The sequence below is a fragment of the Tachysurus vachellii genome, chromosome 25 (assembly GCF_030014155.1).
Source record: "Tachysurus vachellii isolate PV-2020 chromosome 25, HZAU_Pvac_v1, whole genome shotgun sequence".
Taxonomy (NCBI): Eukaryota; Metazoa; Chordata; class Actinopteri; order Siluriformes; family Bagridae; genus Tachysurus; species Tachysurus vachellii.
Genome location: NC_083484.1, coordinates 3,022,501 through 3,037,794, shown reverse-complemented (window position 1 = coordinate 3,037,794; position 15,294 = coordinate 3,022,501). Strand labels below are relative to the sequence as shown.

Sequence of the window (15,294 nt, the reverse complement as noted above, 5' to 3'; positions counted from 1 at the left end):
TCCCTCCCTTCCTCCCCCTCTCCCTTCCTTCTTTCCTTCCTTGAAAAATCATTTCAGATCTGCACATACAACATACAAGAGTATCTACTCCAAACTTCTAACTTTCAAGGTCAAGGTCTTTCCTAAGTATCGGCTCCTTCATCGCACGTCTTCACATTCGACTGACTTCCAGCACAATGTAAACAAAACAAAATTGAAAAAACTGCTTATACAGTAAATGACATTAAGTACACAACTTATTTACAGCTTACGCAGAGTGTGCATGTTAATAGGGGTTATATAGTGTTTGTAATAGCTGTTTATTAAAGCTATATTATACTGAGTTCACTATTTTAGATGCAGGAACCAGTCTAATACTTGGTTAATGAGACTCATATAATCTCTAGAAGCTGTAAAATCTCATTTCTTAAATTTGATCTTACGAAATTTCTCCCTATAGTCTTCAAAATGGCTAATTAATGTGTGTAAGTTTTAAATTTTACATATTTCTAACTATATTCATAGTAGGATGCAGATGATCTGTGACTTAAACTATTAAATGTGTACATCTATGTATTTCAAATGGTGTAACCTTTTTCTGTTTGGCTTTCCAATGATATTTCTGCCACTAGTGTTTCTATTCAATTTTGTTTTAATTTTTTTATTTAATCAGATTTTTTTTTTGTCCCTCAATGTGAAAAGGAATGCAAGACTTGAAAAGTAAATTTTATACTGAAATTCAATTGACCTCAAAAATTCAAATATACATTTACATGATTTACATTTTAATTTTCTAGAATTGCAATTAGTTTCATTTTAACCAATTAGCAGCCCGAAAATTAATCCAAAAATTCAATTCACAGAATCTGAAAATGCTGCTGTCGTTTTTTTGTCGTTTTTAAAATAAAGTTTACCAAAATATAAATACAATGGGTTTGAATTTTAAAATATAAAGCTCAGTTCATAACATTCAAATCCAAATTCTAGTGACACAAATATCATTTTAGAGAAGTTCTGAAATATCCATGTCAGTTATAGATGAAGCTAAACACAGCCACAAAGCCTTTATTCTCTAAAGTGATGTTCTATATCTATTTCTATTAAGCTTTTTAATTAGTTTTATTATATTATAATTAACATATATCTCAGTGACCAAAAAACCTCTTATTCTCAATAAAGATGAGTCATTTAGATTGAAGTAACAGCTTCTTCTAGGAGTATAACATGGGCAACTTAGCAAAATAAAAAAAAAATCAAACAATCTCAAAACAAGATTTTGAAAATGAAGTGTAACGTTAGAACGAGTGAATTCATAATAAGCTACATTTTCAAAACATGAATGTACCATAAATTATTTGAGGTACAGACAAATGTACAAAATTGCAAACATCTTTAGTTGAATACATGTATATTGCTATAATGCTAGATATCTACAGAATCAGAGGCTTTCCGATCCTGATATCTCAGTCCTGTTTATGGCCGATATGCAGACTGATTTTAATAAAGTGCAATGTTACATTAAAAGAAAAAAAAAAACAAATAAAAAAACAAAACAAAAAGAAAACTGTTTAAATATGTAACATCCGCAGGTTAACTCTGCCCACTTTCTCACCCCACAACCCCACCCTCATGTGCCAGAGACATGGCATCAAATCAGACAACATTAACCGATACAACATCAGTGGTGATATGGTTAAAGTTAGAAATAAGGTGCAAGAGTGATTATAAACATGTTATACCTCATTAATAAGCACACAGGGTTTGGTTACTGCAGGGACGCAGGGATTTGGTTATCGGCATCGGCACCTTCTCGTGAAAGAGAAAAAATAATCTCTTTTGCATTGCTGCTCAGTCACACGCCTCCCTCTGCTGGCTGGATACACAACAGACAACCCGACTCCTCTGAGAGCCAAGGAAAGGCGCTAGCATCTACACACACACACACACACACACACACGAGCAGAACAGACAGGGCGTAGAGTCTGTAAAGACGTTTGCGCAGACAGCTGTGCATGAGAACTTAACCACAATAATGCATCATTTGAGAACAAATGTTTCGAGTACTATAAGGAGCCAATCTTGATTGTGTATAAAACATCCCTTGAGTGTCACACACTGTTCCAAAAGCCTGCTACAACATTCAAACTCCCCTGCATGACATCACCCACTGAGTGGAATCGACTACTACTTTTGGTTCACCACACTAAAAAAAATAGTAGGGAAAAAAAAAAGAGTTCCAGGTTTCCACGGAAAAACGCTTGTTAGTCGTTACTTGAATTGGAGAATAAAGCAGGAGGAGGAGGAGGAGGAGAAGGAGGAGAAGGAAGGCCACTAATGGAGTGGAGGAGAGGAAGAGAGGAAGGGTGTGACCCTTCAGCCCCCGAGGTCACGCTGCTGTCGTCTCCTAAAGAGCTGCTAAGCCTGAAGCACTTCTCCTTGTGCGCCTTGAGCATGTTGGAGAAGCGGAAGCGCTGGCCGCACACGTCGCACGGATACGGCTTCTCGCCTGTGTGTGTGCGCCGGTGCCGCTTCATGTTGGGCCGGCTGGTGAAGCTCTTCCCGCAGATCTCACAGATGTACGGCTTCTCACCTGGAAAAACAGAGTAGTTATTACTGCATCTCTCATCTTGTCAATGTAGTCACAGCTTCTTAAAGGAAAACCAAGTTTTATTTATCAGTCATTTTAATAAACTCCTCTATTAGACAAAATTCACAGACTAAAGAGAGATTGAGCATGAGCTAGTTACCAGTGTGGGTCTTCATGTGCTCGTCAAAGTATTGCTTCATGTTGAAGTCTTTGCCGCACCACTGGCACATGAACTGCTTGTGGCCGATGTGGATGCTCATGTGAGAGCGAAGTTGGTACTTATACTGGAACCGTTCACTGCAGTTCTGCAGCAGAAAAGACAGATTTGGTGTTTGTTCTATTTGGTTTAATTTGGTTATAGACTGAACTATTCACACTAGGTCCATCAGAAAAACCATGGTTTGTATGTTGGATGGTATGGAGCTGAAACCTAATAACCTAATAATTCTTTATTCATTTGTCACTGTGACTTGCAAGCAGCAAATGACAAATGATGACCTCCAATAATCCTAAAGGTCATGGATATAATGATTTCCTTAAAGTCCAAAGACAGTATTTCCTACATTCTTCAAAAAAAAAAAAATCTTAGGCAAGGACTGATGTTAAAGGAAAATAATCAATGACAAGCTCAAGCTTTATTCCTCTTATAACACAGCAAATCAATTTTCTGTACACTACAAATGGTAGTGAGGAGTCTGGAGTGTGTCCCAGGTGACGCAGGACACATGGCGATGGAGACCTGGGACAGACAAATCTCTACTGTAAGTATACAAAACGTTTTGGAAATGACGTGCAGGTCTTGTGTAGTTGTTTGTTCTGTTTGTAATCAACAAGACAAACTGCAGCTAGGGGTTAACCTACCAGGCTTAAATTAATTATGGGTTATATGTAATAACACTAGCATCACTAGATGGATTGTCTATACCGGTGTATGGTAGAATGATAGAGATTTAATATGAGAATACATTTATATAACTACATTAGTACTGATAAGGTATTGATAAGGTAACCTACATTAGACAATCACTGTGACTCCTATTTCCTATGTGTTTAAATCCTCTCTATACAAAGTCATGCATCAGAACTGATCTTAAATGATGTAATACACAGTAAACTCACCTCACACCTGAAGGGTTTTTCCCCCGAGTGCTGCAGAGAGTGCACCTTCAGAGACATACTGCGTTTAAACGACTTCCCGCAGGTCTCACACGTGAACGGCATGTCCTTTGTGTGGGCTGCAGGCAAGGACACACACCTCTGCATTCTTATACATGTCTACTGCATATCATGTTTACAGCGCATGAGCCGTGCGACAAAATTCTGATAAATGATCTTAGGGCCTTTAAATCGCACAGTTAAAGCGAACAGTTAAAGCGAACAGTTAAAGTGCACAGTTAAAGCGCACAGTTAAAGTGCACAGTTAAAGTGCACAGTTAAAGTGCACAGTTAAAGTGCACAGTTAAATCGCACAGTTAAATCGCACAGTTAAAGTGCACAGTCAAATCGTACAGTTAAAGCGCACAGTTAAATCGCACAGTTAAAGTGCACAGTTAAATTTCACCGTTAAATCGCACAGTTAAAGTGCACAGTTAAATCGCACAGTTAAAGCGAACAGTTAAATCGCACAGTTAAAGTGCACAGTTAAAGTGCACAGTTAAATCGCACAGTTAAAGCAAACAGTTAAATCGCACAGTTAAATCGCACAGTTAAATCGCACAGTTAAAGCGCACAGTTAAAGCGCACAGTTAAATTTCACCGTTAAATCGCACAGTTAAAGCGAACAGTTAAATCGCACAGTTAAAGTGCACAGTTAAAGTGCACAGTTAAAGTACACAGTTAAAGCGCACAGTTAAATCGCACAGTTAAATCGCACAGTTAAAGTGCACAGTTAAAGCGCACAGTTAAATCGCACAGTTAAATCGCACAGTTAAAGTGCACAGTTAAAGTGCACAGTTAAATCGCACAGTTAAAGTGCACAGTTAAAGTGCACAGTTAAAGCGCACAGTTAAAGCGCACAGTTAAATCGCACAGTTAAAGAGCACAGTTAAAGTGCACAGTTAAATCGCACAGTTAAAGTGCACAGTTAAAGTGCACAGTTAAAGTGCACAGTTAAAGTGCACAGTTAAAGTGCACAGTTAAAGCGCACAGTTAAATCGCACAGTTAAATCGCACAGTTCAACATTTGAAAACTTACACAATGTTACATATACAGTATAAACATAATGACATGTCCCATAAAAGAAATTTGATCCTTATTATACCACATTATAATTCTACTCTTCTCTCAGGTGAGCGTTATGGAGACGAGAAGCACTTCTGGGATGAAAGATTTCTTTCTGTTTGTTAGGAGAGATTAAACAACATAGCCTGTGTTTTCTGCTGCGTGTGCTGTATGGGGCAGAAACAAGGTCAGTGTGGCTATTTTTCCCCAACAGGACGCTTAAATCGAATACAGATCAGGCTTCAGGAGATGAAAGGAACTTACTGTTCATGACCCAGGCAAAGCAGTACCTAATTACACAGCTTTAGATCATACGTCCTTGCATGTGTGTGTGTGTGTGTGTGTGTGTGTGTGTGTGTGTGTGTGTGTGGAGTTTTTGCTGCCATCTAGCTGTTCCCAGGGGGGTTGTTCTGCAGCAGAGATGCTGTTTGTATTGTTTACAATTGTTTCCTGACTTGTAACAACACTCTCTCACTCACTCATTTTCTACCGCTTATCCGAACTACCTCGGGTCACGGGGAGCCTGTGCCTATCTCAGGGGTCATCAGGCATCAAGGCAGGATACACCCTGGACACTCCGGAGTGCCAACCCATCACAGGGCACACACACTCTCATTCAGTCACGCAATCACACACTACGGACAATTTTCAAGAGATGCCAAACAACCTACCATGCATGTCTTTGGACCGGGGGAGGACACCGGAGTACCCAGAGGAAACCCCCGAGGCACGGGGAGAACATGCAAACTCCACACACACACAAGGCGGAGGCAGGAATCGAACCCCCAACCCTGGAGGTGTGAGGTGAACGTGCTAACCACTAAGCCACCGTGCCCCCCACTTGTAACAACAATGAGTTAAAATTATTTCCTGTACTGATATATGATTTTTATGACCCAGAATTTAGCTCCGCCCCCTAAAGTTTATACCCTTATCAATTAAAAGACAGCTCATCATTTCAACAGAAGCAAAAGTGAATGCTTAATGTTTTACATTTAATTGCAGTTTGCCACACAATTATCACAGCATGTAAAAATAGCATACCGCCCCTTTAATTAACCCTCCGCAGGCCAGGATACTCACCCACCATGTGCTTCCTGACATGCGCCATCGTGTAGAACTTCTTGTCACACACCTCGCAGGAGAATTTCTTCTCAGCGTAGCCATGGACGACCTTGTTGTGCTCGTGGAGTGACCATAACTTCTTAAAGGCCTTCCCACAGGTCACACACTGCAAAAAAAAAGATTCATTATTGATTCATTCTTCAAGGGCATCTTAAAAATAAATCAGTAACCAATCAATAAGAAATGCACTTTAGATTAAATCATATTCAGAATCTAAAATACCAACGCAATTTTCTAAATGGCCCCAAAGAAGCAGGAAAGAAATAATATATGGCCAACTATGTGCAGTCTAAGCATTTCCACAGTGGAGTTCAAACAGGAAATGACTCGGCACTTTGGCAATAATGCCACCATCCAGCTGTTCTCTCCATCCCAGAGCTCACACATGCATACAGATCACCCACGTCTCATCTCACCTCACCTCACATCACATCCCATCACATCTCACACAGCAGAAAGAAAACATGACGTAATGGTGGACAGAGACAAGCGCAGTAAATAAAGCACAGCAGATATACAGGTGAAAACCTTCTCCCTAAGAGACTGTATGAAGATGATGTATTTACAGGTCTGTTTTGAAAGACTGAGCTTGTTTACATGCAGACTAATAAGCTGATCAAATATCTGATTCGGACGGTTAGAGTTTATTCCAGTGTCATTAACATAAACAATACAGCATGAAAATATAGCAGATTAAATCACTTGTACTGTATTTCTAGACAATACTAAATATATATAACACACACTAACACAGCTCCATTATAAATAAAGAGGTATTTGTTCTGTATGTATGGGCTGCAGAGCAACAGCAGAATTGTAATTCAGTTGTGTCGGTTACTCTGATCACATAATATTGATACTGTGATCGATAATGTCAACACAATACACGTTTCTGGGGTATCGTGAGGTATCTGGGACATTCATTAGTGATTTCTGGTCAGAAGAATCCTGACAGTACCACAGCAATCTGTGGCTGGGAGTCCAGAGAGCTCTCTATGGGAATTATGATATTTCTCTCTCTCTCTCTGTCTCTCTCTCTCTCTCTCTCTCTCTCTCCCTCCCTAACTCCCTCCTGCTAAAGAAGGTCAATGTCACTTTACAGTGCCTTGTGATGCTCCTTTCTCAGTACAAAGAAATTCTAGGGTTGTGATAATAGCATATATTGCAGATGCAATGATGAGAGAGGATTTTTCCTATAAATGACATAGGAACGTGTGTGTGTGTGTGTGTGTGCTCGGGAGTGTGTATACCTGTATGCTCTTCTCACAGCTGGTCTGATGGTGCAGCAGCAGCTCACTCTCCAGAAGGAAGCGTTTGCCGCACTTATTGCAGATCTGCATGCGATTGTGTGTGACGTTGGTGTGTTTCTCCAGGTACCAGCGATTGTTAAATACACGCGGACATTTCTTGCAAGCAAAGTGCTGCTTTTCCTCCAGCTTTACCTTCTGGCCCAAACTCTCCTGCTCCATCTGCCTCTGTGCCCGCGTGCCACTGCCCAAACCCTGGCACAAAGCCACAGTGCTCCCTCTCGTCCCACGCCGCGGTCTCTCCATGATTGTCAGTGGAACCTCTGGAATGCTAAGATCGTTCTCCTCTTCATCACCATCATCATCCTCATCCTCTTCTTCTTCCTCTTCTTCTTCATCGTCATCATCCTTTTCCTCCTCTGTGCTAATTTCCATCTCTTCCTGCCTCTGCTCATAGTCTTTATCTTCATCGTTGGGTGTGCGGTGACGAGTCTGACCTCGCTCTCTGCTCTTGCCCTCTGGCCCCTTGGAAACATTTAGAGTCTGGTTGTTAAGGTTCACTTCAACAATGATTTGGTCTCTGTTAAAAGAGGCGGGGCTTTCTTGAGGTGTTGCCTCTTCAGGGCCGATGCCTCCATCTGCTTTGCATTTCCCACTTCCTCCAACATCGTCTTTTTTGTAGAAGTGTTTGACCTGGGCCTGAGAGCTAGCGTGATGTTCTAGCCTGCCCGCTGTGTTGTCTACCACCTTAATGGAAAAGGCATCCATTTTGTGCTCCTCAACCTTGGTTTTGCTGTAAAGTGGTGTGTTTGTGTTTTTCTCGATTGCCCTCCTCGCTGATGTCCAGCAAAGTCCACATTAAACACGTGGGGCTGTAAAAGGTGCCACTGTTTATAAGACGTGTCCATCAAACAGGTGAAGTGTGGCACCACATCCTCCAGCAGGCAGAACACGACTGTGGTGAAGTCGCCGGTCTTCTCCGATATAAACTAGAGCTGGTTCACAGAGAGGAAAAGCAGAATTTTAGATTACCGCTACAAATTTTATAAAACAGATTATCTGAAACTATTGCAATATCATTTACATTAAAAGTACCAAAAAATTTAAAATGCTTTATCCTCAATCACACACATTCCAACATCAATAGCAATGAGATGTAAATAATTCTTTTTTTTTTCACATCATTTATGAACCTGACCATGTTCACTAATAAAAGTCTAAACACAGATATCAGGCAACCCTACAGCCATATGCCGTCTCCTCCGAGCTTATTCTACACCATCTTCTGAAACATGCTCCATCTCTTCCACAACAAACGAAGTGGGAGCACAGGATAACGAGAACGAGGAGCGTTTGAGAGCCACATTGATATTCAGATCCACACTCATCCCATCAGCTCCATCCTCCACCTCTCCGTCCTGTCTTGCTGGAGTCATCACAATGCAGAAGACAAACACAGGCCAATAACCAATTAGGCAGAGTCGTGAGAGTAAATACCAGCCTCTCCAAACAATTATCCAGATTCATTAAGCAGACTTTTACTGCCACTAACTGCCACAAGATTGAATGCAAAAGTGCTTGTTCTGATGTCAGTTGCCACTGGGGGCTTTTAATTTTCAGAGATTAAGAGATGATGTAGGCCTGTTAAAATGTCAAACAGGACCAAACTAGCGTAGAGGAGAACACTTGGATACATATTAACTTGATCACTAATCATTTATATGTTTAGCGAAAGTCAGCGATTTAACAAAGTCGGCGATTTCCAGCTATTTATTTAACAACGTTAATTTTGGAATACTGTCTCAATGGTGATTATCTTCATTACTAGCAATAGCTTGGTTGGCTATCTGGACCTGCTAGCTTCAAGAATTAAAATGTTTCAGATTTGGTCAAAGTGGAATCACTTAACAAGTTCATGCTCATCAAGCGCTTCCTAAATCTGTTTGATTCTGTGTCTGTCTGAAAGTGAAAAAAAAGACCTTTTGTGCCATGTTAACAATTTATAAAGCTAAACTACATCATTAAAATAAAAAACCAGGAGAGTAAGGAGGACGCTGAAAAACCTGCAGAGATCCACAGCCCAACTACGAGAACATGGGAGTACAATGGTTGTTAGTTTTATGGAACTGTCTATAATGAAGATCTTTTTGGAGTTTGCCCTGAGATTAAAAAAGTGCCAATGAGACCTGAACAACTGAACACTTGTTAATACATTTGGTAGAAACCTAACAACATCTGTACAGTGAAGCATGGTGGTGAGAGCATCATCTTAAGTTACCTTTGGTGTCTTAGCAACTTCTCTGTTTAATGTCCTTAGTACTGAGATCTTGATGTCGGTGGACGACCCACTGCAGATGTGATCGTCATGTCTTTTCATTTATAATGAAGCTCTGGGGGATGCTGTAATATTTCTTAATTTAAAGATTAACATTTTATCTCAGACTTGTTTTGATAGCTCCAACCCGTCAGACCTTCCATTCCTGGTTATAAGACTGTCTAACAGTTCAAAACGAATACTTACTGTACACAAGCCACTGAACGTGGCCATTTTGAAACCGTCCAATTTTCTTTTTTTTTTTTTTTTTTTTTTGTCTTTTTTGTTTTATCTGTAAACTGGACGAGAGATTTATAAGCATGAAACAATGTCCTGTCTCTGCTGTCTCACAATTTGTATTCAGCTGTCAACATGACTTCACATTCGCATACATAAATAAAATGTCACCCCAACCACAGGCCCAATCAAGTCTCATTATTTCTGCCTGTGTTATTTATAACAGTGATTGGAAACCAGGACACAGCAGCGTCAGACATGTCAGACTGGAAAATACATCAAATCTTCTCCAAACTCGAATCATCTGCTAACAAGGGCTACTTTTTTACTTCTTCTAACAAGGCAGGGAAAGTTAAAAATAAAATATGACGCATTAACAAAAAGCTTGAAGAGATTTATTGGATGTAGCACTTCTGATCCGAGAGCGCTTTTTATTGCCAGAACGAAATGTTACAATATCAGGCTCAAGGCTTAAGCGTATTGTATTGCAAGTCTCCTCCAGACTGGAATGCACTTGGCCAGTGGTATGTAACTCCCTGCCAAGCAGACGAATGCCAACCAGTGCCACAGAAAGAGGGAATGAGATCTCCACTCATTGCTTGTTGAATGACTTTTGCTTGAGTGAAAGCGTCTGCTCCCATGGCACACCCGAAAGCTGTTCACATTCATGCCGCTGTAAAGGCCACGGTTCTGCAGTTAAAGGAATTTGCTCCTGTGGATGTGCCTATAGAGAGTCTGAAAGGTTAAAAAGGAGCATTTCTGGCTAAAGTCACTGTTTTTAATTCTGCTGTTGCAGTGTAGAGGAGTTTAAACACATTTTTGGCTAAACAAGACTAAACAGACCAACAATGTAGAGTAGCTCACACTATTGTTTAGATGTTATTTCTGTCGATCATTTTAATAGTTAGAGAAATTTTGTGTAGCTAAATTGATCCAATCACACACAGACCTGCTAGCATTCAGGTAATCCTGTTAGCATGTAGCTACATTTATCTTCTCACACTCAGCCCTCTTAGCATGTAGCTAAATTCATCCTTTTGCACACAGACCTGTTAACATGTAGCTAAATCCATCCTCTAAAACACAGACCTGTTGAAATGACATATAAAATCTAATTAAGCTTACAGACAGAGAGAGAGAGAGAGAGAGAAAGAGAGAGAGAGAGAGAGAGAGAGAGAGAGAGAGAGAGAGAGAAAGAGAGAGAGAGAGAGAGAGAGAGAAACAGACAGAGAGAGAGAGAAGGACAGAGATAGAGAGAGAGAGAGACAGAGAGAGAGAGACAGAGAGAGAGACAGAGAGCGAGAGACAGAGAGAGAGGTTGAGCATCATTCAATCCTTCACCACCGATGAGAAACTGAGAAATGTTTATGGTGGTATGGGGGGGAGTGTGGTGTGGTGGTGATGCTGAAATTCCAGTAAAAGAACATGATTTCATAAAATAAAGGTTTTAACAAGCTGAGATGGAACTCAGCTTGTTAGAAAATTTATTCCTTTGATATAATGATATCTACATAATCAAAGAAGAAGAAGAAGAAGATCTCACAATCTACATTTATGTTCTGAATGTGTTCTGAATAATGTGTGTCTTTTATGAGGTGTAATATTTACATAATTATTAAAAGCTTTTTGTTTTTTTGGTATTAAAATCATGTTTTTTATTAGTATTATTTTAGTTCCAATTCTTAATTAAATGGCATGTTTGTGATAGATAGATAGGTAGATAGATAGATAGATAGATAGATAGATAGATAGATAGATAGATAGATAGATAGATAGATAAACAAACAAACAAATAAATAAATGAATTATAAAATAAACAAATAAATAAGTCCCCCACAAACGGATAGAAAAATGGAAAGAAATGAAAGATGGCAAATGTTACATAGATCCAAAGTGAGCTAAACCCCAGAGACAACACTGAAACAATAAAACCATCTTTTTCAATAAGCTGTAAAATATACATGATATAGATTTATGAAAATATCATTATTTAAAAAAAAGCTTAACCACCTGCTTTTAGAGGACAAGGATCAGGAAGACGTAATCCAGCATCATAAAGAAAAGAAAAACCCAAAAGACATCCAATTATTTATAAAAACAATCAATGTCTCTAAACACTGCTAGGTGAGAGATATGGAGTAACTTAAACAACGTGCTAATTCCTGTGACTTACTCTCTTACTGTCTGTCTGGCCAAAGAGTAACAGGAGACATTAAGCTTGAGCGATCAGCCTGTAGTAATAATAACCTACAGGATCCTGAGCTTCTCCTCAGATTTACTCCAGGAACGATGTGAATAATCTCCATCCTCTTACCCTCTGCTCTCTTCCTCCATCTCCGCTTCTAGTCACACGAGCTGACAGAGCGGCCTGGCAGTTATTCACACCGCCGCTGTCTGTAAATTGAGAACTGATTAAGCAAACAATGTTCTCGTGCCAATAAACCAATGCATGCGCTTCATTCCAGATGGTTCTGGTGAACCATCTCGCCTCCAGCGAGCTGTACAGAAGGTGCAGAAAGTTGATCAGTCAGAGGATCTATGTATTGATTTGCAGTGATGCTTTACTCTAAGGGGACACATGCAGCCAATTCATACCAAACAAAATAAATATATGCCCCCTACAGCATAACCACTACACTGTATTTACCTTGAATTTGTCACAAATGTGTAGGTTAATGATCCTGTAAATCAAATAGTAATTCATAAAAATTGTGACGTGCAGACTAAACTAATTCGGTGTGGCTTGTAACAGTGGTACCCAAGGTAAGCAGGTGTGTGTGTGTGTGTGCCTCAGTGCACTAACACCCCTCCTATGTCCTCTTGGCCAAGGTGAAGGAGCAGAAAAAAAGAGGAGTGGCAATGGAGGGAGAAAATAGATGTCTGTGTGTGTGTGTGTGTGTGTGTGTGTGTGTGCGTGTGTGTGTGCACGCCTGTGTGGTCTTGTTCAATACACCTTTTCACATTCCAGAAACATTTTGTCCTGACCTTGGTAGACATTGCTCACACCTCTCTCTCTCTCTCTCTCTCTCTCTATCAGACACACACACACACACCACACACACTTGCAGAGTAAGGTTGTAATAACTGCTGTGTAATTTCTGTATCACCTGAAACTGAAATGGCCTCTTTGGGGCAGGGTGCATGTGTGTGCGTGCGTGCGTGTGTGCGTGCGTGTGTGTGTGTGTGCATGCACATGCGTGTGTTTTTTCAGAGAAAGACAGAGACAGGAAAACACAGAAGACAGGAGGACTGTAATTTTAACCTGTAAATTGTGTCAACATGTGTGCGAAGACCAGCAAGGCCGCCTTAAACACTACAGATGCTACTACAAAGTGGCTGAAGTTATAAAGGCTACGACAACAAAAATGATAACAAAATTTAAACCCTTCCGCCCTGCTGCTGAGTTCACGCAGAGTTTGTACTCTCATCTTTCAATATCTTTCTAAAGAGAATACAGCTGACAATCTTAAGCATTCACAATGACACCAGCAGAAACATAAAAAAGCTGAGATATTCTACAGTGAGAGTTCTTAACGCTTAATAATGCTGCACAACACACACATAATAACATAATCGTTATTTTTCAATGTCGAGTGGAGGAGAATTAGAGTTCCATACAGCAATGCAGCTACAGGTCACGTAGAGACTGGTCTCTATGTAGTAAGCAATGTAGGAGAAGACAATGGTGATGGCACTGATGGTGATATCAGCAAAGAAGAGGAGGAGGAGGACAGACAGTTGGACAAACTAAAAGACTAAAGCGCTGCTGCAACAATCTAGGTAGAAAATGAAACAATGACTCAGGGTGCATCCTGATCAGCTCCTAGATCAGTAGTGAGGGCACTGATCACCTCTCCTTCTCTCTCTCTCTCTCTCAATCCTTCCTGTGCACTGGAATATTCGCTCCCTGAAAAAAATCCCAAAATGCAACATGAAAACCAGGAAGCATCGATGCACACTGTGTTCACTTTACTGGAAATGACACTCAGCTGCAAAAAATTGTGGACGAACCAAACTCTCGGACAACGTTGTCGACAAACCTAAGCAGCTCGTTATCATTGCTGTTGCTCTGAAATGATTAATTACGTTAAGGATTTTTAACCTTATTTGATGTACTATACACTAATGGTTTGAGCTCAACTTTGAATTGCTTAACAACTTGTAAAGATTCAGTAGCTAGCCTACGATCCTGCTTGAAATACCATGACCAAAAATGAAAACAAAATACACATGAAAAAATAACGTCAGAAAGATACGGGTCCTGAATGTTGTTGATAAAAGGCAGTGGTGACGTTTTAAATATGCGAGTTATGTTGCTGGAATTCGAGTCATCGGTGTCCCAATATTTAGTGATACAGGGACCTAGTGATACCAGTGCTTAGAGCTGTTTGAGACGCAGCCTAAATCCCCACTGCACCAAAGTCAGCATTGTGTGTAATGCATTAAAGTGTTAACCAAAGTGAAAACAGACCATATTGATCAATATATGTATATATAAAAAAATCACTAAAAATTACATTACTTATAAAGGAATCAATCATTTAAGGAATCAATTACAAAACACTTAATACTCAATCACAAAACAATTCCTGTTTTATTTCCTATTTGGCCTCAAAATCGATCCTGCTGACCATCTGCATGATCTTTTATTTTCTGGTTTCGAACAGGACTGATGTCTAACAGATCTGCTTACACTAATTGTGTTTTCTGCTAACAGAGTGTGTTCACTCCGGCCTCCGGTGTGGATTATGATCAGGATTAGTGCAAAATCCTTTATAAAGTCTACAAATACATCCAACTGTCTCTAGTTTCTAAGTGTTACAAGCTCAATTTACTACAAACCTCCATCCTGAGGAATTATAAGATGAGTAATCAGAATCCATCCCAAATTTCTGTCCTCGGGTTAGTAATAAAAATCTGTAAAAATACACCAATTCCTCATCACACTACAGTTTATTTTCACCCCTGCGAGGATAAATCCGGTCCAACCCCAATGTATGCTGTTGGCCGTGCTTGGATTTGCACATGAACCTTAACCACAGAGCTCTGTAATGTGCAAATGCTAGCAACACCTCGAGAGACTTAAAAGCTCTGCAGTGGAGATTAATATTTTGGTCAAGCAGAAATGAAACTCGTGATGACTCACCTTTCTGGTGGATTTAGCAAAGCGGCAGAACGTGGAGCGAGTTAATGTTAACGTTTCTCTCCATCCAAGTAAAGCCTGCTCTGGAAACGTCTCGAGAATTCAACTAAGAAATAACGTTTAACAGGAAATAGGAAATTGATTCTCTGAATCAGATACAATCACTATTGAGTATAAAGCAATCAATGTGGAATTTAGTAAAGAGAAGCATTTTGGAAAAGTCTTAGTCGTAGTCTGCATTTAAAACGAACTCCATTCAAAATCTGGGTGAAAATAAATCATTCAAACAACTTGACTTCTTAAACTCTACAAACTATATTGGTGTCTTTGACCGTATCCTGTAAACTCCTTTAATTGTTCATTACTGTTGGGAAAATCTGATTATACGGATGGGTGTTGGTTGTTGTTGTTGTTGAGCTGCTAATGGATAAACAGAAAAAT

General features: G+C 39.8%; 1 protein-coding gene across 1 annotated transcript in view; it reads right to left on the bottom strand.

Moving 5' to 3' along the window:
• Window positions 1-876: 876 nt before the first annotated feature.
• zbtb47b (zinc finger and BTB domain containing 47b) overlaps window positions 877-15,294 on the bottom strand; it is a 20,636-nt gene continuing 6,218 nt past the window's right edge. Inside the window, exons 2-6 of the mRNA XM_060861601.1 lie at window positions 7,163-8,154; window positions 5,871-6,018; window positions 3,686-3,801; window positions 2,727-2,871; window positions 877-2,569 (exon numbers count right to left, since the gene is read on the bottom strand). Of these exons, the coding sequence (XP_060717584.1) occupies window positions 2,241-2,569; window positions 2,727-2,871; window positions 3,686-3,801; window positions 5,871-6,018; window positions 7,163-7,927 (1,503 nt within the window). The 5' untranslated portion in view covers window positions 7,928-8,154 and the 3' untranslated portion in view covers window positions 877-2,240. The remainder of the gene's footprint in view (window positions 2,570-2,726; window positions 2,872-3,685; window positions 3,802-5,870; window positions 6,019-7,162; window positions 8,155-15,294) is intronic.